General features: G+C 38.0%; 5 protein-coding genes across 6 annotated transcripts; 2 read left to right on the top strand and 3 right to left on the bottom strand.

The window, feature by feature from the left end:
- Window positions 1-5,753: 5,753 nt before the first annotated feature.
- Window positions 5,754-7,210, bottom strand: LOC112289547 (uncharacterized). Its single transcript, XM_073537947.2, has 2 exons — window positions 7,075-7,210; window positions 5,754-6,766 (listed from the first exon to the last, which is right to left on the bottom strand). Exons 1-2 carry the CDS (start codon window positions 7,169-7,171, stop codon window positions 6,417-6,419), a joined length of 447 nt encoding a protein of 148 aa, XP_073394048.1. The 5' UTR covers window positions 7,172-7,210; the 3' UTR covers window positions 5,754-6,416.
- A 2,141-nt stretch (window positions 7,211-9,351) lies between these two features.
- LOC112289380 (coatomer subunit zeta-2) lies at window positions 9,352-12,134 on the bottom strand. Of its 2 annotated transcripts, none has more exons than XM_024534542.3 (6): window positions 11,940-12,134; window positions 11,078-11,237; window positions 10,719-10,866; window positions 10,399-10,476; window positions 9,999-10,083; window positions 9,352-9,742 (listed from the first exon to the last, which is right to left on the bottom strand). In XM_024534542.3, exons 1-6 carry the CDS (start codon window positions 11,943-11,945, stop codon window positions 9,683-9,685), a joined length of 537 nt encoding a protein of 178 aa, XP_024390310.1. In that variant the 5' UTR covers window positions 11,946-12,134; the 3' UTR covers window positions 9,352-9,682. The 2 variants fall into 2 exon arrangements, with proteins under 2 accessions (XP_024390310.1, XP_090110785.1); XM_090254659.1 differs by lacking the exon at window positions 11,940-12,134 and adding an exon at window positions 11,764-11,886.
- Window positions 12,135-12,876: 742 nt separating this feature from the next.
- Window positions 12,877-16,007, top strand: LOC112289509 (uncharacterized). The gene is made up of 2 exons (XM_090254658.1): window positions 12,877-14,491; window positions 14,621-16,007. The coding sequence occupies exon 1, from the start codon at window positions 13,271-13,273 to the stop codon at window positions 14,447-14,449; it is 1,179 nt and encodes a 392-aa protein (XP_090110784.1). The 5' UTR covers window positions 12,877-13,270; the 3' UTR covers window positions 14,450-14,491; window positions 14,621-16,007.
- LOC149988012 (phospholipase A1-Igamma2, chloroplastic-like) lies at window positions 14,582-15,277 on the top strand. The gene has a single exon (XM_090254507.1). It carries the CDS (start codon window positions 14,582-14,584, stop codon window positions 15,275-15,277), a length of 696 nt encoding a protein of 231 aa, XP_090110633.1.
- Window positions 16,008-17,782: 1,775 nt separating the features above from the next.
- On the bottom strand, window positions 17,783-20,745 carry LOC112289821 (protein NUCLEAR FUSION DEFECTIVE 4). The gene is made up of 3 exons (XM_024535448.3): window positions 20,604-20,745; window positions 19,893-20,392; window positions 17,783-19,590 (listed from the first exon to the last, which is right to left on the bottom strand). Exons 2-3 carry the CDS (start codon window positions 20,217-20,219, stop codon window positions 18,082-18,084), a joined length of 1,836 nt encoding a protein of 611 aa, XP_024391216.1. The 5' UTR covers window positions 20,220-20,392; window positions 20,604-20,745; the 3' UTR covers window positions 17,783-18,081.
- Window positions 20,746-22,514: the final 1,769 nt, after the last annotated feature.

Genomic DNA, 22,514 nt, shown 5'->3' with positions numbered 1-22,514 from the left:
CTCCACAATATAAACATAATTCTTCTTGACAATGACAAATCTTTTCTTACTCAGTAAGAGGTTTGAAATGTACTGCATCAATTTGCATATCCTCTACTTTCGAATGTATGTGTTGAAGAGGTGTTGGTGTTGCCATTGAATTATAGTAATATTGAGGTTCACTTGTACGGTTCTCAAATTGGAATTCAAAAAGACGATTTTCACACTTCACAGCAAAGTCAATTACTTGACTTAATGTTTGAGGATCACGTAAGTTGAGCATTAATTTTTTTATCTCATATTGTAATCTGTAGAAAAATTGGCTAATAAGTGTAACATCATCCAACTTGATATCATTTGTAAGTTGTCAAAATTGTGAAATATACAACATTATTAATCGATTGCCTTGTCGTAAAATACGGATCTTATTAGTTGCAACACGAATTGCATCATGTTTTCCATACATTGATCAAAACTCCACCTAAAAAGCCTCTAGATTATCCAATATTGGATCTCGTCGTTCAAGAAAAGATAAAAACCACAATAGTGTTGAACCTAAAAAAAGCGTACCAATGAATCTAACTTGTGATCCTGGAGTTGGATAGCTTTGAGGTTGAAGTTCAATCACAAGTTGCACTTGATTGATAAATCCTCGAAACTTAGATTTGGTGCCATAAAACTTCTTGGATAGACCAATTCTTGGTTCTCTAACACTTCAAGGGCGTTCCACCATAGGAGAAAGGACATGGTTTAGTACAGATGTTGAAGAAGCTCCAACCATTTCTATATCTTCGCTTCCTGCCAATCTTATTGTTCCTTGTGGTGGTAAATTGAATTGATGTATCGCAAGCATTAACTCCCTCAATTGCTCTTGCATTTGTGCCATTGCATTCTTTATTTCAACAAGTTTTGCCATGATAACACTTAGAAGAGAGAAGATGTCTAATATTACTCAAGACAAATAAAAGAAAGGACTTGAAAACAAAGAAAATACTAAAGACAATATCAGTTTAGAAGAGGGTAATCCACAACTTCTAATATGCTTGTGTCTTATCAAGAAAAAGGGGTAATCCACTCTTAATCAAGATTAGATAAAGCTTTGATATTGTAGGTGTACTTTTGTGAATCTATCAAGGACAAGAACTCCATGAAAAAGTAATTCAGATAAGTGAGCCTTCACTCAAAGAAAGGTAAAAAAATATAAATAAATAAGTATGTATGTTGAAAGAGAAACTAGAATGGCTATTGCCAAAAGCCAAGAAAACTAGAGACCCTTGAAACTAGACTGGAAGTAAGAAAGGAGTTGACAAGAGTGAAGAAGGCTTCACTCTTGTCTCTATATATACTATCTAACTAGGGGCTATGTGGCAACATTCTATATGACCTCTAATATGTGTTGACTTTGTAGGACACATGCCTTGACTTATAAGGCAATTTTTTCTACGTGTGGGCCATATAGTTAGCTTGGTCTTCAAGCTAACAACATGTGTGGCACATGGCCAACTTGTTGACCATGTTTTTAATCCAAAAAATCAATTAAAGATACCTATGAAGTCAAAGCAACGTCTATAAAGCTTCTAAGAAGCTTTTATATCAAATATTATAGAATTAATTTACTTTTATATACTTTTATTTACTTCTACTTATTTGTATATGTAATTATTGGCTTATATGAGTATGTCCGTGACAAGAAGCTTTCTAGAAGCTTTATAGATGCTACTTCATTTTACATGAATTTGTAGTTGATTAATAGATTAGAAACTTAGTCAACAAGTTAATCACATGTTGATAGCTTGCTGAACAAGCTAATTATGTGGTACACATATAAAAAACTTGCCTTACAAGTTAAGATACATGTCTTATAAAGTCAACACGTCTTCGAGGTCCTATAGGACATCACCACATAGCTCCTAGTTAAGAGTATATATGGAGGCAAGAGTGAAGCCTTCTTCACTCTTGTCAACACCTTTCTAGTTCTTAGTCTTATTTCAATACTTTCTAGTTTTTTTATTTTTTGGCAATAGCCATTCTAATTTAATATAATATCACCTTTGAGTGACTTTTTAGTTATTTTCAGTGATACAAGAGTATATTAAGGATTTTTTTTTTTCAAGATTCATGTCCTTAATCGTTTGACAAGAGTGCTAATAAACTGTTTTAGTCTTATTTTATAAATGAGTGGATTACTTTACTGCTATTATTGTATCTTGAAGGTTATAGACTATCCACCTTAAAACAAAAAAAATCTTTTTTTTCTAATATTGATCTTTTTTTTAAAGAGAGTGGATTATCCTTCTTTGTAGAATTCTTTTTTATTAAAGGTTGTGGATTGCTTTCGTCTAATTTAACTTTTTAAATTTGTTTGAATTGTCTATGGAAGAAAAAATTATGGATCCTACTCTTGGCAAAAGTAAGAATAGATTTACAACTATTGCAGATCTTCATGAGCTTGTCAATACTCTAAGAGTTGAAATCTCATGTATTTTCAATGTGAACCATGGAGATATTATACATATACCTATGGAAGAAGTTCAGAGTAAGTGACACGAAGTTGTGTAATTGAAGGAAGCAAATAGATCAACTTCTCAACCAAATTTAAGAAATTTTGCTTCTATAAGTTTGATGGAGATAAAGATTAGTATGCCTAAGAAGTTTGATAGAACAAGATCAAGATTTCAAGCATTTTTGCAATAAGTCAAGTTCTATCTAAGATTACATCTTTTCCAATACTCCAATGGATTTACTCAAGTCAGATTTATAGGTGCACTTCTATCAAGAATTACTCTTTTTTAGCTTGCTTCTATAATAGAAAAAGATTTGCAACTACTTTATATTTTGAATTCATTCTTGGAATTATTTAAGGCCACATTTGAAGAAAGTGATCAAGAAAGAGTAGCAAAGACCAAGCTCTTATCTTTACGACAAGAATCACGATGTCATGTTGTGGTTTGGCTATTATATGAAAATAATGTAATTATGTACTTAATATATAATTTATTAAGTAATATGGTGAAAGCCATGTTAGTAGATTTTAAATGGTTGTAGATTATAATTTGGTTATTATCTTGAGAAGAGGTTGTTTAAAAAGACTACCATAGAATTTTTATAACTTTAATTTCTTTTTGATAGTGGCTTTTAAGATTGGTTTTGGTTGACAATAACTTCTAAATATTTAGAGTCACCTTTGTTAAACATTGGTGACATTTGAAAACTTATTTTGGTTCTTTTATTTGGTGTTTAGAGCATAATTTATGTAAATCTTATAAGAAAAAGGATTGAAGAAGGGTTTTGGTAGCAAAGGGAGTAATTAGAGCACCAATATAGATGAATGGAGATGAATAATGAAAATCTCCATTCCTTTTGGTCAAAAATCATGACCAATGGGCTTTGAGGAGGCTGCCTTGGGCCATATTAGGGATTAAGGTTAGTTTCTCAAGGCCATTTGAGTTTTGAAGGCTAGATTCAGAAGGTTTAGGTTTTTGGCTATGGTTTTGGTACAAGTTTTGTGTCATTTGGGGTTTTTATGAAGAAGTTATAGGCGCTCAAAGTTAAGGTGTTAGTTTTGGACCTACTGTCACTCTTTTGGACATAACACACACGTACGGATAGCAATTGAGGATCGGCGACTGCGATTGGAGAGAACACTTTTGCGGCTATACTTTTCACATTGGCTTACTAGATTTCAAGTTGGCATGAAGAAGTTCTTGGATTTTGAAGTCAGCACATGCAATCTAAGAGTATTAAGTAAACCGATTTACTAATGGTTGTCTCTTGAGCTATATCTTGAGCAATTTGACAATGCTTTGGCTCAAAATTTCAGGGAATGTGTAATTTCATGTTAGTAAACTTTGTACATAATTTTTATGATATTTGGAGTTCGAGATTTTGAGATATAAGGAAAATAGTTTTTTGGGTACTTGTAAATTAGGGTTTAGAGTGCTTGCTAGGTTTTCTTAGATGCCAAAAGATCGGAAGTGCATTTGCGGTTGGTTTATTTTTGTGATAAAAGTTAAAGGTTAATTCTACCTATCTTGTAAATTTGAGATAAACTAAACGGTTAGATCAATAGTTATGATTTTCTAAATTTCAAGGCAAGAAAACCCTTCGCAGGAAAAATATGTTTTGAAGGGATTTCGTTATATTTGGAGTTTTATACAAAAATAAAGGAGTTTTGGGAGCTAAGACAAGAATCATATAAATTTTTAAGCTACACTCTCTATAGCTAGATACCCAGTGTATTCCTACATAGCAAATCACGCCATACGACAATGGTCAATCACCATATATGTTGCTAAGTTCTAAAACCTCGCTTGCGACCTGGACTAAAATGATAAAGTCCTTATCAATCAATTTTGATATGGATTGAAGGATAATGTCAAAGACTTATTATTGACAATGCCAAAGATAAAATCTTTGAAATAATTTATTGCTCAAGCCATTGTATGCCACAATCGATTATTTGAAAGATGTCAAGAATAAAAATATGGCTAGAAAAGAATAAATCAAATAATGATGGCAGCTCCTAAGTTTTCATAAACTTATTTATCAAGGCTAAAATCAATGCAAATTGATATGATACATTTTAAATTCTTCACAAAGCAAGAAAAAAATCGACAACATCAAAAGGCCTTATGCTTATATTATAGAGAAGCTAAGCATATTGCTCAATATTGTCCAAAGAAACAATGCAATTACAAAATGAGAAGCACAATTGCCAAAGAAGACAATGTATCAAAAAACGAGTTGCTCTAGCTACAATAGGGACCATGTGGCTGGAATCATGTGCAATATCTAGTAAAGATTCTATTCTCTCTTCTGATCCCTCACCTTATTTTATAATAGAAGTCTGTTTAGGACCAAAAAATCACCAAGTTGTAGCTTTATTGGATTCAGAAGCCTCAACCTATTTTATAGATGAAGACTTTCTCAAAAAATAAGATATATCCTTAATTAAGAAAATCAAACATGTACATATAGAAGTAATAGATAGATGTTCATTGTCTTTTGAGGATGTTATACATAAAATTATTCCTGTAGAAGTAGCAACTAGTGGTGATAATAGTTTAATAATATTTAATGTGATTAAATCTCCTTCTAACTCAATTATTTTAGGATTATTGTAGTTAAAAAGATATAATCCTCAAATATGTTGGATTTCTAGCAATCTTGATTCTTTCCATAGTTTAGCTTAAGGTCTTGTTAGACAAATAGAAATCCATAAATATAGTACATCCAAATCCTTATTGATAGGTACAAGAGCTTTTATGCATGCCGCAAATAAAGGACAATCTTTTGCTGTATATGCCACATCCATTGTTAATGATGAGAAGATATCAAGTGATATTCCTAGCTAGTATCAAGATTTCTAGGACATTTTAAAAAATATAAAAAAATACCAATATTCTTCCAAAATATTGTCTTTATGATTGTTCCATCGATCTTCAAGAAGAAACTCAACCACCATTTAGACCAATCTATAGCCTATCACAAAATAGGCTGGTTCCATTTAAAGAATACATTGATGACAACTTAGCTAAGAACTTTATACGCCATTCTAAATTTCTAACTGATGCTCCTATATTATAAAAGAAAAAATAAATAAAAAATAAATAAACTTTATGAATGTGTGTGGATTATTGAGGATTTAATAAGATCACCATCAAGAATAGGTATTAGGAGAATATCATTTCCAATGAAGGCCTTATGATGGATCCAAAGAAGGTCTAAACTATCATAGGTTGTAAGATCCCAAGAACAATAAAAGATGTATAATATTTTTGGACTTTGTCAATTATTATTGAATCTTTATTAAAAACTTTTCTCAAGTTACAACTCTACTTATATGTTTGATTTGTAAAGAAAAACTTGAATAGAATAAAAAAGCCAAAGCATCGTTTATTACTATGAAAAAAGAATTTACTTCTATACAAAATTTGTATGACCCTAGATAGCAAACATATGTCATTGGTCCTCCGATTCCAATAAAGGATCCAACTACATCAGTCATCACATTAACAACATCCATAATTGTAGGTGTGGCAAACATCACTAGTGATGGACAAACCCATTCCTGTGTCGTTCTAGTACATAAGGGCATATTTGAACCCAACTGGCAGACAACTTTTAGCAACGGAGAAAACACACAAAAGACATTCAAATTTCCACCTTAAGAATAATACAGAACGATGGTGGGATTCAAAAACCAGCTAAACCAGACAGAGATATTTCATGCAAGCATTAATGATGCAAGGTATAACCTGGCCTCCTGGCGGTGGATTTTCTTGAGGACTCTTGAGAGGTGGACTAATAGACGGGCTAAGTGAAGGTGGATTCGGTGGATTTTCTGGAGGACTTGAGAGGTGGACTAATAGACGGGCTAAGTGAAGGTGGATTCGGTGGATTTTCTGGAGGACTTGAGAGGTGGACTAATAGACGGGCTAAGTGAAGGTGGATTCGGTGGATTTTCTGGAGGACTTGAGAGGTGGACTAATAGACGGGCTAAGTGAAGGTGGATTCGGTGGAGGTTCTGGAGGGGAAGGATTGGGTGGCGGGCTTGGAGATTCAATAGCACAATGTACGCTCAACTTGGCATTAGTTTGGCAGGCATACTCGTATGAAATCGGAAAGCGTGCCTCAGTTATAACTCCATCTTCGTCTTCACAGGTTGGCGTAAAGGATATGGACAATAGCTCTTTCATGTCGATACAAGGAAATATTGAGTTCTGAAGGTCCCAGACACCTTCCGTATCAGCTGAATGGAAGTAAGTTTTTGCCAACTGTTCTCCATCTGCACAAAATGTACCTAAAAATTATTCGTTGTTTGAGCCACGTTTCTAGACCCCACACACACCTGAATTCTCAAATGAAGACCCATTCATGATAATGATTGTCATAGATAGAATGACGGCAATAGGCTAATCCACCAGTTTTCTACAAAGGTTTTAATGCCACTGGTGCTGTGTCTAAGGAGCGATGAAAGCTTCCGAAAAAGTTTCATCAAACATTGGAATTCATTCTATTCATTCAACGCCGTTATTAGAAGTACGTCATAAAGTAATGTCTACACACTGAAGGCCTACACGTAAGGGCGCTTACCATAATAAACGAATTCACCAGCATTGATGTAGTGGACACCATCCAGAGAGTGGGATAGGCGAACAACGCCCTTATTAGAAGTTTGGAATGGGGCCATAACAAACTCGTCGTCAATCCCTCCATTGCTGACAGTTAAACGATTTGCCTTGACAGGCTTCCAATCGTTAACCTCACATAGTGTGGGTTCACAGCATCAAGTTCCTTTCCTGTCACGTGCACCCTAATCTGCGTGCCTCCTTTGCTTGGGCCCAGTTTGGTGCCCACTACCTCAGGAGCAAACCCTGAAATCCAGACAAAGCAAATGCATCACTGATACATTCTTTCACAGCAGCAAAAAGATTCGTGAACTGTATGAAAAACGATAGTCAGTGAAGCCAAGAAAACGTTTGAAAAGCTGGACTAAAATCAAGAAAATTCAATGTGATTCATGCGCAAAAAGAGAATGCGATTTTACCTCTGCATAGAACACTATGTAAGGCGTTGAGGAACAACCCTAAAAGTATCAACCAGCTATAGCGGTGCTCATACATCCTCATAGGCCGTTCACGGCACATCTTCAAAAAATTCAACTGCACACACTCACCCAAATCTTCAGGGGAAAAAAAAAAAAAAAAAAAAAAAAAATGGGAAGAAAGAAGCAAAATAGCTCGTTCAGAATTGTCGAATTGACGCAAGAAATTTATTAGGAGATACACGTTCTTAAACCACTTGCAGTAACATATTCTCACATCTATAACCGTATTAAAGAAAATTGAAATTGCAAATGGATGCACTAATTCCGGGAAGTCTGCTTGCCAGGATGGGGACGGATCAACCGAGTGCAGGGCATGTCGATGATAATTGATGAAATCACTTTGCCCTTCTCTTGAATTACAAACATAACGAATTTGGACTCTCCCCAGTTTATGTTGCATTAAGAAAAACTCCATCTGTGGAATGAAGTTTGCGAAGTGGCTTCAGTATATTGTATTGATCAAACCACTCCAGTGTTAGATCCTCGAGAATCCAGTTTCGATCGAACAGGCCGTTACCTGCTCCTACTCGTACTCAAACTTATTTGAGGATGACGAGTCTGATACCTTTAGTGTAATTTCAGTCTGAAAATGAGCCTCCCAGAGACAAGAATCACCAGGAACAAGCTAAACAAAAGCAAACTCACCAGTCCCCTGAAGAAAAGTTTTTGATTTAGATTCGGAAAAATATGTGTCCAAGACAGTCAATAAATTCAAAATATTCTGTGACTTCAGCCAAGTGCAAGCATCGTAGAAATGAAAATAAAATGAGATACTTCTGCACGAGAAGCGTACCAAGGATAAGAAATGGAGACGAACAAGGGTATGAATTAGAGAGAAATTTCGCAACAGAAACGATTGGTATTTGCTTCCTACATGGAATAAATAAAGGCTTCAGGTAATAGATGAGCAAATGCTGGTTGCTAGATGAACGAAGGAATCCTCGACATTCCGTAACGAGGCCATAGTGGAACGAAGAAAACAAACAAAAACAAAAACAAAAACAAAAAAAATAACACGACAGCAACAACGGAGCACTTGCTCATGCGAATGCAGAATTTTGAAGGAATTAAACATGCATGACATTATGCATGTCAACTGAACCAATCCTTCAATTTTTTCAAATGAATGGAGCCGACAAAAAGATGAGGTGAATCAATGGTAGTTATGGCTTAACTAACAAAGTCGTCCCTCAGCAGACATATTCAGCAGCCTGCCACCACAGAAACAACAAATAGTTGGTGAAAGCAGTTAGTAAAGGCTGGTCACATGTAATGATCCCAAGCCCAGAGAACCCCGTCGTCACCACCCGCAGCTGGGTGACCAGTTACTAATACATTACGATGAATTATGAATCACATGAAACTATCTCACGCAGTGTCTTCCAAGTGCGCCAAGTATCAGGCGACCCCAGAAAGCTTTGTTTGACCTCAAGTACATTCTCACGTCTTCGCTAAAAGATCGCCAGACGCGCCATAATCCTGGGACATGATCAAGTCACATTGCTCTTTACTTGACACTTACCTTCGAGAGGCTTGCTTAGGTCGAGAAATGACAATAATCTGATATACATTCTAAAGAAATTGCAAGAGACACCTTGATTAGATTACTCGTTAGACATTAGCCTCAAAAGGTACGAGTTGGGCTTTACACCTCACACTAGAAAAGATGAGAGAAAAGGAAAGACCCATCCATTCATACACTAACTTGTTAAGGTTACTTTCAGTAAAATCATGAACAAAAATACTAGACGTTTCAACGACTGTTTCGCTAGAATATACTTGTATTAGAAAAGAATGTGCCCACAAACTACAGTGGACACAAGACAAGCTTTGACCACAGCGCATCCTATTCTATTTCAGAAATCTCTAGTGAACAGAGCTCTTCAGTGGCATTTTAAGGTCAATGTATCCCTACGAAAAAAAAACGGCTGTTCTAAGAAGAAGAAACAATGATGGGGGTGTGCATTCGTAAAAAGGAGTTCATACACTGCACCAAGCTAAAAATCACTAGGATTGGCGTTGTATTGTTCTAGGAAGTTCGGAAAGTGCCAAAATTCTCTACTACTTCGTCATGAACATTCTACGCCCAATGTTTTACTTGAGCAGTGATCTTGCAAAGTGCTCTTTCGCTGTTGCGAGTGCCTGAGAGATTGTCTGCACAATACAATGAAAAACATGAAAAAGGATGAGAGCGGAAGAACACTTCAGACAGAAGGAAACTATGATTACATAATAACAAGTTTTGTGAGATGACAAAGATACTTGCATAATACTTGCAGCTCAACAGTGAACACATTCGTGAAGTTGCCTTCAAAAATAGCAAGCGATGGACTTGATCCCACCATCGACCACTTGAGTCCTTGGAAGAAGTGCCAAAGCAACACAAGTACAGAAAGCTAGCCAAGAATACCTGCTCTGATAGGGGTACGTCATCATTAGCACCCCGCATCGCCACTCTGCTAGCAATAACATTCGCATCCGTCTCCAATATAATTCTACACAGACAAGATTAATCCAGGTCAAATGTCAGCAGGGCTTTACTTGTGCAGAACACAAACACATCCTAATTAAACAATGAATAAAGTCCCAACAAGCACAGCTCCGAAATACACGAGTGTCCACACGTGACATGCATATTGTACCACCATTCTTATATCTAATATTGTGCATCTGCTAGAACATCAACTCTATCATTAACATTCCTGCAACTTCCAAGTCGCTTCCTCGAGGAAATCGAAAAGTTGGAGATCCTGAACACCGAATGTCAGAATATATTGGTTAGAACTAAGATGCAAAAACAAGTACTGTACCCGCCATCCACAATCTCATCGAGACAAAGGAGAACAAGATCAAAATTCTCCAAGATATTTTTCTTGTCGACGTTGTTCCTGCAGCACGACATTCGCATGAGTTTCAGATTCTATACATGAACTATTTGTCACAACTTTACTGAACTGAAACGATTATCAAGACTGACCAAAAGGAAAAAAACTGAACGGTAACCAATAGGTGGAAAATTAGTCATAAACATACTAAGCAATACCTCCATTATAAGAGGATAATTCAAGAAAAAAGATCGCATGAACCAAAACAAGACAAGTGAATCTGGCAAAAAAATAGAAGGAACCACCTGAGAAGTAGTGAAACAGCATCGAAGAATCCTTGCAAAACTGTGGCCACAATAATTTCGTTCTCATCTTCACCTCCGGTCACGTAGAAATGGAGGTCGGAGATGAACTTGTACACGACAATATAACCATCCAACAGCCCAATCTCCGCTGCAAGACAGAATCAAAACATCAGAAGCATGTCATTTCATGCTCTTTCTCCAGCTGGAATACTAGAGATGCGGATCGTGGTAAGGAAATTGTGGCTCGGAAACTCCTTATGCTACGGAATCATGCAGACAACTAAAAATCAACGCTCCTGATGAAAATATTTTGCACACATCCACGAGGATAATCCACGGCCTATTGGATTTGAAAATACCTTCTGAACGAGCACCTGTTCGGTGCGTCTTCGTGAAAATAGATTTCTCAAAGGCCAATTTAGCCGACAAGCCAGGCCAGTCATCCGAAAAATATTTGACAGCCACGCGCTTCCCCTCAGAATCTAGAAGTATCACGTTCTTCACCAACGAAATAGAGACCTGCAAACCAAAAAGATATCAGGCATACATATCTAAAGTGGCGGTGCTAATTACCAAGCCAAGCACATAAATTTAAGCCTCTACATGAATGAACTCAGAATAAAGAGGCTATAAATCCCTACATTTAAGTCTCGTAGAATAAATACATGTGGGATTCGCGGGATTACAAGTTACAAATATCCCAGGTAAAATCAAATCACCGCAACAAAATCGTGTGGTTAATTGATCCCGTCGTAGCTGCAATGTGCATTGCTCAGTAGGTGCTCTGCAGCTTAAACACAACATTGCCCCTATCCTATACGAAATTGCATCCCCTCACTATCCTCATATGCTCCAGACAAGAGCAAGTAACATTCTAAAATACAAAGCGATGCAAAACTAGCTACGAAGGCAACAGAGCAGCACTAAGTGCGTGTCAAATACGATCGTCTAGGTCCAATGCTACATGGTCATTAAGACAGACAGTGACGATCCCATGTAAAGGAAACATTCCCATCAGGCATAACAAAGACTAGATCACGCGCACCTCAAAACTAAAACACCAACTAAACCCTACGCTTCTGAGAGAAATGCCGCTTCTTGCTCCCTTGGTGCGACTACAAGCAGGATTTACCCCAATTTGTCGACAGGTCATCACAAGCAAATCAATGCTGCTACATAGCAAACGGAAATGCACAAAAAAAAGGAATAAGAAATGCTTACATCCATTTTGAGAAAAACAATCGACACTGACTGTCGCGAGTTTAACACCCACTCTGGCTGATGAAAATGACAACCCCACAATTCTTCTGCTATCACATTGGAACAGAGGAGCTGCAGATCTGGAGTGGTTCAAGGTGAAAACCGATCTGGAATCTCTCGCGTGGCAGCAACAATCTCCGAGTCCGCAATCGATCTCCCGACTGAGTGCGAGCTGGTGTCGCAGCGACGGAAACGCGACGAAGACTTGTGTCCGTGGACGAAGGTCGACGACGTCGACGAGAAATATTTTATGTATCTTGCTTTAACAATGAATTCAATTATAACATGTTTGTGGTGTAGTAGTGGTATTATTTATGGAATTACTGTATCAATAGTATCGTTTTTACTAATGGCCATTCATCTTACCATCAATGTATAGCTATCCCAAAATAATTAAGTACTTGTAATTTACAAAACATGTGGTTGTCTACTGCATCGAGTCTTGTTATTGATAAAAATAAAAATAAATAAAAGTGGATAACATCAAACAGAGCACTTGCCATTTGTCGATGTTTGCACGTGTATGTTAATTTTGTAAATTACGTTATTGCTTGATATATTAGTTTCTAGAAAGAAAAAAACCTCACGTGAAAATATACTTTAAACTAGTACATTCATGTGAACTTCTCCATGGAATCACTGTTTATTAACCAGAATTCAATTGAACCTCCCTCTCGATACATGCATGTGTATATATTTCATTTACTTAAAACGTGTCTATGTTTGAATTACGTGAGAGTGATGCGAAGGCGGCTGTTTGTTTGGTCAGCAAAGTCGTCGCAGGCGGCGTTTTTCATTGAACCTCTGAACCTGGACACGATGCTTCCGAGATGCCTGAGCTGGGGTCTCCCTGGAAACGTGACATCGCGCATCACTCGACCTCCTAACTCTTGTCTGCAGTTTGTCAGGGGCACACGCACGTTGTCCGAAGTAGCCCACAATCAGTGACTTTGGCTGCTAGATGGTTTTCGGGTTCTTCTTCAGTACTTAATCGCACGAAGATTTGGCAGCGAGTTTTAGTAGATCGTTTGGCGTGTCTCGTAGAGATACACGCAGACAGGTGACGGGATTTGTGTCTCTATGCTTCGATACCGACGCCGTTCTGAGACGTGGGAATCTAGCTTTGTATAGTTCCCCATGCGATCGTGCCGCATCTTGTCTGATAGTCTTAGTTGCAGTTGTCAGAATTGCTTGAAGCTGTAGTTCCTATCCACGACTGTTCGGCGCGGAGTATTAATCCACACGTAGTTCAGGAAGCAGTGTAAGCTCGAGGCTTCTACTAGAAACTTAACATGGTGCGTGCAACACCTGCCGTAATGTCATCCAGTGGAGAAGTCGCGGAGTATACAAGCCTCGTCAATGTTCCGATAAATGATGATTTTGTGAAGTCGAAAGCTAGACCTAAAACACACAGGCGCCATCAATCCCTGTTCACTAACGCTTCTGCCCCACTAGACCTCTCAACTGGAGAACCTTCACCAACAGTCGATTCAGTGCTTAGAAGATCTGTTTCTGGAAACTGGAAGTTAAGAGGTTTTTGGTCGAGATCTAGAGCTACAGTACGAGAGGACGCACCTTGCAGATCTGTTACCAATGGCTCCGATACCAAGGAGACTCCCTCATTCGACCACAAAGCCGCAGGGGAACAGGGCATGACAGAGACTGTAGGGTTTCAAACACTTGATGTGAGTAACGAAGCGAAGAAGAATCTTTCGAAGGAAGAGTCGCAGATAGGGCAGCTATGGCAGATACAACCGCACACCAAATATCGTTTGGAAACCGTTGTTTCCCCCACCGAAACTGGTACAAACAAAAGCCTCCATTTCACGAGCTTGAATATGTCCAGCAGCTCCAAGTTCGGAAGCTCTAGCGACCTCGACCTTAACTCTCCCGTCCCATCTCTTCCTGAGCAATCAAAGCCCTCTGAGGTGTCACCCTCAAGTAAATGGAGACTAATTCACGGGGCTGAGAATTGGAATGGCCTTCTGGATCCCCTAAACCTCGAACTTAGAAAAGAGCTTCTTCGTTATGGTGACTTTGCACAACTTGCGTACGATAATGTCGAATGGAACATTCAGTCGAAATATGCCGGAAGTGCACGATACTCAAAACAAACTCTATTTCGGAAGCTTCACAAGCAAGATAGTGGGTACGAGGTGACAAGATACCTGTACGCAACAAGCGATAATTCACTCCCAGGGGTATTGCAATCGTCTGTCTGCTCCGAGAGCTGGGATAGAGACTCAAACTGGATGGGATATGTGGCCGTTGCGACGTGCGAGCAAGAGTTAGAGCGGCTGGGAAGAAGGGACATAGTAGTTGCATGTCGTGGGACGGCAAAAAATTTCGAGTGGCTCTTTGATGCTCAAACGCAAATGGCACCGATTTGGGTTGCGGGGGAGAAGTCCACTGTATCTGAGGTGCAATGCCGTAAAGTAGAGAGGGGATTCTGGAGATTATACACTTGCTAACGACAGTCATCGCAATTCAACCAGAAGAGCGCTTCTCAACAGGTCAGTCTGTGAATTTGTCTCTCCCACATCTCACATGTCTGAGTTAATACTTTGACGGGTGATGTTTCTGTTGCGACGGAGTTAAGCAACATGCTTGTAGATGCTAAAACTCTTCGCATCCGAATGCAGGTTATAACCGAACTCTCAAGATTAATCGAGCTCTATAAAGACGAGAACCTCAGTATTACCTTCACTGGACATGGCCTCGGCGGCGCTCTTGCCATTCTATCTGCCTACGAGATTGCGGAGAGAGGTCTAAATAAGCACCCAACGAACTCCGCCATCCCCCTGACAGTCTTCACTTTCGGAAGCCCTCACGTCGGAAACGTTGCATTCAGGAGAAGAGTCAAAGGATTGCAAGTGAAGGTTCTGCGGGTGGTGAATGTGCATGATGTCGTGCCTAAGAGTATCGCTAATTTTTACCCTCTCTGGGGCTCGTCGGACGCCACCAAACATATCGGCATCGAGCTTCGGCTTGATCCCAAGCTGTCAACTTACTTGAAACACACCAAAGATCCGTTGGATTGGCACGATTTAGAGTGTTACTTGCACCATGTGGATGGCTACCAAGGAGCCAAGTCGAAGAGCTTCAAGCTGGTTACTGGTAGAGATTACGCCTTGGTGAACAAATACACCGATGTTTTGCAAGACAGTTTGTGCATTCCGGGGCATTGGTGGCAAGTCGAGAACAAGGGATTAGAACTGTCCCCTGAAGGACGCTGGCTTGAGAGCAACAGAGCACCGGAGGAAACTCCATCGCCTGCAAATCATAAAAGATTCGTTTGAATATCTCAACTAGATTACAGTCAGCACGATCTAATAGCATGTCTCTTTCTCCAGACATCTCAACAGACGCTAATCGTGAAACTTCACGGTGATTTGGCAAACGCATCCCAACAGAAGCCTTCCACACAACATGCCGAATCAGCTCAGATCATTCTCATCTGAAATCACTGGACCCCACTTGGAGAGCTGTGAGTCGAAGTATCAACAATTGTACGCTGCAGCTCATCGTGCTAGTCAAGAGTCTTTGCGCGTCAAGAATGAGATCATCCACACAGTGAAGTGAGAACCCACATCTAGCTGCCGACCATTCCAGTGATGGAAGTTGCTCTAGATCTGTTCCGAGCCAGGAACGCGGCACTCGTTGCAGACATGGATGAGAAATCTCTCTTAGTGTGGAATATACTCCTTTCCTCACTGAGCAGTTCCAATGCACATCATAACGAGAGTATGCGATGCTCTAGATGTATACTGATTATAAGACAAACATGAAAGCCTTTGATGGAGCAGGTAGAAGCTGCAGGGGAGAGCAGGAATGTGATGCTGTTGAATGAGCTCGCCACCCAAGTTGGTGTCGGTGAAATTAACTATACTATCAAAATAAACTATACTATCAAAGTATATTTTTTAATTAAAATTTCTACTGGTTTATTTTGATAGTATAGTTAATTTTATTAACTCAAAGAATTTTTTAATTAAAATTTAATCACAACTAAAAGTTGTATTATCTATATTCTTTGTTTCTCTCCTTATGTTTTTTTATGGTTCTATAACTATTTTTCATTTATTAAGTAGGTATCTTATTACATTTTTTTAGTTTAAAAAAAATACTATATGCTTAAATAATATATATTTGAATATTAAAATAAGTTTCAATATAATAAACATATTATCTAATTATATTTTATTATTTTATATTTACTAGATAATTTAATCAATTCTAACATGTTTAATCTAGAATAGAAATATCTTTATGCATTATCACCTTAAAAAATATTTTTTTATCAAAATTTGAACTAATATTCATGAATAAGTATTTTTTTCTAAGATTATGCTAGTTAATTGACCTATGTTTGGTGATTTTCACATATTTTTGAAATTAAAGAATTTATAGAATAATGAAAATTTAAAAGCATTAAATTTATATTTAATAATATCTATAGAAAACATAACAAAATTTATAATTTAGATTCAATGCTTTGTTGGTTTATTTGTTATTTTATTGATTTTATGTAATTAGTTAATTCTTTGATCCTTTTTCTTAAAGTTAAAGTCTTCTAAGGTTACCATGTCTACTAAAACAATAATTTTTATCTATAGAAGTTTTAGATTTTATTTGTATATATGTATTATTGGAATTTCTTTTACATCAAAAATAATCATATTTATGTTGGTAAATGGATTAAGATAGATAAAATGTTGGTAAATAGATTAAGATAGATAAAATGTTGGTAAATAGATTAAGATAAAAAAATCAATCTATACATTCTTAATAAAAAAACACTTTCTTGTTTGCTATAGTTAATTATTAACAATCCTCTAAGACTCTAATTTAAAAAAAAAAAAAAAAAAAAAAAAAAAAAAAAGGGGCCTTAATCCCTCACAATAATATTTTAAAGATCATCTAAATAAAACATTTGATATTGGTGCATAATGATATGTTTGGTACATAAAATAGGGAATTCAATAATAATTTAATCAAATACTATGGCAAAATATCCTACTTTACTAATACTATAACTTAGATTTTAAAGACACAAATACATTTAATTCTAAAAATAACTTAATAAGTTATTATTTGTATGAGCAATGTAGGATATCAAAGAAATCCTTTATGCTTTAGAAAGAAGATCAAAAGCCACTTCTTTTAAAGCTTATAATTAGATAAAATTAAGATGTATTTTTTAATTGGTTTTATATTTAGAAAAATCATCTAAGAGTTTGTGAGAAGAAAATATTAAGTTGAAATACTTTGTTTTTGGTTTTTTATTTTTATTTTTTTGTATAGCATAAATAAAATTGTTGTCTACAAAATGCATTAGGCCGTCCCAAAGAGGTTGTTATTAATAAAACATTAGAAGCTAAATCTTAAAATATCTAAAGATAGCCAAAATTAAAGTTAAAATAATCCATATTTTTATATTTATTAAAATTTATACAATTATGATATAAGCCACCTTATTCACAAATACAATAGAATTAATATGGTTCAATTTTTAGCATCTTTGTATTTATATTTTAATAGACAAAATAAGAATAAATTTTATTCAAGATTCCATCAAAATAGTTATAATTTCACGACTGAGATTTGAACTCCCAATCTTTTTGATAATACTTTTGCATACTTGAGTACAGCCTATCATCCTTTGGTAGTTTAGAGTCATTTCAAACCACCTCTTTACACTAGCTCCAAAAACCAAAGTTTCCAAACAATAACTTTTTTCACCAAATAAAAAAACATTCAAAAAACAAGTCGTCACAGTATCCTCATGCAGAAAAGAGACCATCATGATTCACATAGCTGTTATTGTGTTTTTCAAATACCCATACCCACATTTCTGCAAAAAGAGAAACCATCTCATATGACACATTGCAGCAGCATTAACCCAACACAGCACTCAATTCTCCAACCATTGCGACGTGAAACTCCTGTAACACACTTCTCTCCCTTAGCAAAAATTTCTCAAGTCTATGTGTCTATGGAAGATTTTCCATTGCAACACTAGTATCAGTCGCTCATGGTGCAGTAGTTGGTTTATCAAAATTGGGTCTCTAACAAAACATGAGCATTTCGAGAAAGAGAAATCTCATTCCACTGATTCTTGCGCCTGAAGATCGGATGTGGAAGGATGAGGAGATTTCGTATACATAGAAGTGTACACACTTCGAATCCTGTACGTTAAAACGCCTGTCAATATGACACCCACGCTACAAACACAAGCCAGGACGTAGAATGTCAGTCGGAAACAATGGGAACCAGTGCAAGTTTCCTGATCCTTAAGATTGCTTCCAAACCCTGAGCCTTTCTTAGCTTCCGCATCGTACAGGTACCCCGCTATGAACCCAGAAAACAGAAACGAACCGAGAGGATTGGAGATGGTGAGACAATTGTAGATCTTGCCGAAGTGCTTGAGACCAAAAAGCTCAGACGCCGTGGGCACCATGATTGAGAAGTGGAAGCCATAGCACAGCCCTAGTAATATGGAGCCAACGTAGAGCGTGCCAGGTAACGCAGATGCGAAAATCAGGTGGACAAATATGAGAATGATCTGGGCTATTCCCATCCACAATGGCCTGGGCAGTGCGTCAGACCTGACGTAGTGCTCAGACAAGGAGCCTCCTCCAAGACGCCCGAGAAAATTCGCTATACTGAACAAAGAAATGAAGATGTTGATATTGTAGTATCCCTGCGCTTCGCCGATTTGGCCTAAATTGTTGATTACGGTGACGCCAGATCCAACTCCACAAAAAAATGTAAAGAAAAGAAGCCAGAAATCGGCCTTCACTAGCGCCTGCCGGAGATTGAAATCCTCTCCTCGTCTCGGTCGTCTCTTGGATTTCTTCACTGCTCCTTCTCCGACAGCTAGAAGAATCTCCGGATCGTCATCCTCTTGGGTAAGCTTCGCTAAATTGTGTTCGTGCAATATCATGTTCTTCCCCTTCTCCTCATAATCCAAGGCTCTCAAATCAGTCTGTGTGGAAGTCGCAACCTCTTGGGGTGATTTTCCTTCGGTGCTCATCGATGTCGGGTTTGAGGGTTGAGCATTCGCCTTGGGATCTTTCTCGAGTAGTGGCTCCAGGGCATCTTGAAGTGAGTCTTCTGTAATTTGAGTGATGCCGAACCAGTCTCCCGACAGGATCTTGACTGGGATAGCTAAAGGAGCGGCTAAGAAGAGCACCATCACAACTGTCAACATAATGAGAATGACGTCGTTCATCACAACCATTCTTTCAATAAAAGTGATGATGAGGAGGTAACCCGCGAGCGTAATGCACATAGCGGTGATGAAGTCAAATTTTTTGTGTTCGTCGGAATTTCTAACATTCTGAACCGCTGAAACGGGCCGGACGAAGAGCATGGAGGCGAGACACACCACCGTTGGAGCAACTGCGAGAAAGAGCAGGAGCTGGGAAGCGTCGGATGATAAGAGAGCTGTGTAGAATTGCGCGAAGATGGCCGCGCTAAGGCCTACGAAACCCTTGAGAATGCCAACCACGGTGCCTCGCGAGTGCGGAAAGTTGCGCATGCATGTGACGAGAACTGCTGTATTGAACCACGTTGCCGAATTACTAGCAATGCATTGCAGCACGAACATCTACAATTCCCGCAATACACAAATCACATAAGCACAAAAGCCCTGACAGCTAAAGCTCCTAATCAAGTTTTTAAAAAACAATTCTCCATAAGCCAAGTTTTCCAGAGCTTGGATGAAATTCCCACTCCCAAATTCCTCTAAATCCAAGCTCATGCTAAGGTAAAGGTCGTGAACGTCCATAGAAGTCAATAAACTCCTCATAAACGGCCACAAGATTTAGCCTCATTCTTCTTCATAGTTTCCAGCAGATAGAGACAGAAATAGGCACGGAAAGATTCAACAACAGAGAGGCGATCACTGACCTGCCAGTAAGGTATGGGAGCAATCTGACCACTGACGACGAGCCACAAAGATCCATAACCCACGAAGCCGCAGAGAGCGCCAGTGCACAAGAGCGTCCACGGGGGAAGCTTGTTACACAGAACGCCAGCAAGGAGACCCACATTCTCACCGAAATCTTTCGCCACACCTAAGTTGTTCAGCTGGACCTGGTTATAACTAAGCACATACTTGAGCGTCGGAGAGTAGAACGCGAACATGTAAGCGTTTCCAGCCGAGGCTTGCACCCAAATAGCTGCCGACAACCCCACCCATTTCGTCGCCACCAGGGCATTACTGGCCCTCACCATATCCAGAAATTTTCACCTTCTCCGAATCCTCTCACCAGCCCCCCACTCCCACACCAAAACTCCACCATACAACACCACCACACAGCTCAACCAACCATCACGACGCAAACAGCTCGCCGACTCCTCGGCCGCTAACAAATTCCACCCCACCTCGAATTGATGAAACCCTTTCGCTACACCGTCCAAGAGTCCAAAGTCAGCTACGACACCAATCAACTACTGGTTGCAGCAAACAGGAGCAGCACGTTACACACCGAAACACTCAATCAACCAGCATCCCAAGCTCTGAAACAACAACAACAACAAAAATCTGCAGTCATGAACTATTCAGCAAAATCGTCATTTCGACAATCGATGGGTTCAGAGGCGAGGAAGCGGAAAGACCTAGCTCTGGTGGGGGAAGGGAGATGGGGCGATCGACGTGGATTCGACGACTAATGCAGTATCCACTTCGTCAAGCATGAGGTCACTTCACACCCTCCATCCCGCGGGGACCAGCGCCGTAGTTTCATATGATACATGTAATTTTGTCGGAAGCGGCGAATTCGCGCTTCGTTTCGGGTCTCGTGTCCATGCTTCTCTATTTTTAGTGTATTTGTCGCGCTTGTCGTCGAGCTTTCGGTGCTTTTGTCCAATTCGCAAGTGGCATTCCTTCGAGTCTGACAAGTGTTAGGTCTTCCGTGATTTTTAAGCTTTTTATCGAAGCTTTGTTGCTGTTTTCTGCTCTTTGTGGAAATCGAAAAATTAAAAACAAAAGGATGTATTCCCACTTGAGCTTTGCATCACGAAAAATTATTCTTCTTCGGATTGAGTGGAATGAGAACACCCTCAATTAGTACTTTTTGATCGATACTGAACATCGTTTTGTGTTTGATGGTTTTTCAACTTTTTATATATGATGGTTGCTGGAAAATTCATCCAAAAGTTGATGTGTTGTGGGGTTTCCTGACCAGATCAACTACTTTTTCCAAAATTCAATTGTGGATTGGATTCTGATTTTTGTGGTCAGGTTTGATGTCGGAAATTCATGTACTTGTTTATTATTCATTAATTTCCTTCCTGAAACCATTACAATCATATGGCTTGATTGACAAATTCAATGATTTTTTTATACACAAATGAAAATTGATTTGTATAAACTTAGCAGAATTGAGAATTGTTTCATAATAGGTTTGATGCATGATTTTTAAAAAATAAAATAAAATAAAAAATTATCTATAATTCTTTTGGACTAAGTTGGCATGAATGAAAAAAGATCTAAGCGATATTAAATAAATTTATCTTTAATTTAAGGAAAATTTACAAATATATCCCTTAGAATTTTACAAATTGTAAACATATCTGTCATGGACATATATTTATTGTAATTGTTACCTAAGTAATATGAATAGATAGAAATAGGTAAAAGTAGATTAATTTCATAATACTTTTTGAAAAAGCTTTCTAGAAGCTTTTTAGATGCTATTTTGACTTCACATGTATTTGTAGTTGATTAATAAGTTAAAAACTTGGTCAACAAGTTAACCACATGCCACACGTTGTCGTATAGTGTGATTTGCTATCTGGAAATACACTGGATATCTAGCTGTAGAGAGTTTAGCTTAAACTTTTATATGAATCTTGTCTTAGCTTCCAAAACTCCTTTAATTTGCATAAAACTCAAAATATAACAAAATCCCTTCAAAACATATTTTTTCCTCAAAGTGTTTTTTCTTCTTGAACTTTAGAAATTCATAACTCTTGATCTAACCGTTTAATTTGTCTTAAATTTATAGGGTAGGTAGGATTCACCCTTAAGTTTTATCACAAAAAAAACCAATGGCAGAATCACTTCCGATCTTTTGGCATCTAAGAAACCCTAGCAGACACTCTAAACCATAACTTACAAGCACCTGAGCACTATTTTCTTAATATCTCAAGAACCCAATACTCAAATGTCATCAAACTTATGTACAAAGATTATTGACATGAATTTACACATTCCTTGATATTTTGAGCCAAAACCTTGTCAAATTACTCAAGATATAGCTCAAGACACAACCACTAGTAAATTGGGTCACCTATTACCCTTAGATTGCATGTACTGACTTCAAAATCCAATAACTCCTTCATTCCAACTTGGAATCTAGTAAGCAGTGTGCAAAAAGAGTAGCCGCAAAAGTGCTCTCTCCAATCGCAGTTGCCGATCCTCAATTGCCTTTTGTACGAGTGCATTATATCAAAAAGAGTGGCAATAGCTCCCAAATCAACACCTTAACTTTGAGTGCCTATATTTGCTTCATATAAACTCCAAAT

This window comes from Physcomitrium patens, chromosome 12 (genome assembly GCF_059467195.1).
Source record: "Physcomitrium patens ecotype Gransden chromosome 12, ASM5946719v1, whole genome shotgun sequence".
In the NCBI taxonomy this organism is placed as follows: Eukaryota; Viridiplantae; Streptophyta; class Bryopsida; order Funariales; family Funariaceae; genus Physcomitrium; species Physcomitrium patens.
This window is presented reverse-complemented; position numbering and strand designations above follow the sequence as displayed.

Bases quoted from the DNA above. Each gene is read 5' to 3' on its own strand.
- LOC112289547 (XM_073537947.2), bottom strand. From the start codon at position 7,171: ATGGCCCCATTCCAAACTTCTAATAAGGGCGTTGTTCGCCTATCCCAC. The intron at 6,767-7,074 runs GTAAGCGCCCTT...CATTTTGTGCAG, and splicing joins TGGTGAATTCGTTTATTATG to ATGGAGAACAGTTGGCAAAA.
- LOC112289380 (XM_090254659.1), bottom strand. From the start codon at position 11,871: ATGACCTGTCGACAAATTGGGGTAAATCCTGCTTGTAGTCGCACCAAG. The intron at 10,867-11,077 runs GTATTTTCAAAT...TCTGTCTTGCAG, and splicing joins AACAGGTGCTCGTTCAGAAG to CGGAGATTGGGCTGTTGGAT. The intron at 10,477-10,718 runs GTGGTTCCTTCT...GTCGTGCTGCAG, and splicing joins GCTGTTTCACTACTTCTCAG to GAACAACGTCGACAAGAAAA.
- LOC112289509 (XM_090254658.1), top strand. From the start codon at position 13,271: ATGGTGCGTGCAACACCTGCCGTAATGTCATCCAGTGGAGAAGTCGCG.
- LOC149988012 (XM_090254507.1), top strand. From the start codon at position 14,582: ATGCTTGTAGATGCTAAAACTCTTCGCATCCGAATGCAGGTTATAACC.
- LOC112289821 (XM_024535448.3), bottom strand. From the start codon at position 20,219: ATGGTGAGGGCCAGTAATGCCCTGGTGGCGACGAAATGGGTGGGGTTG. The intron at 19,591-19,892 runs GTCAGTGATCGC...CGGGAATTGTAG, and splicing joins CTCCCATACCTTACTGGCAG to ATGTTCGTGCTGCAATGCAT.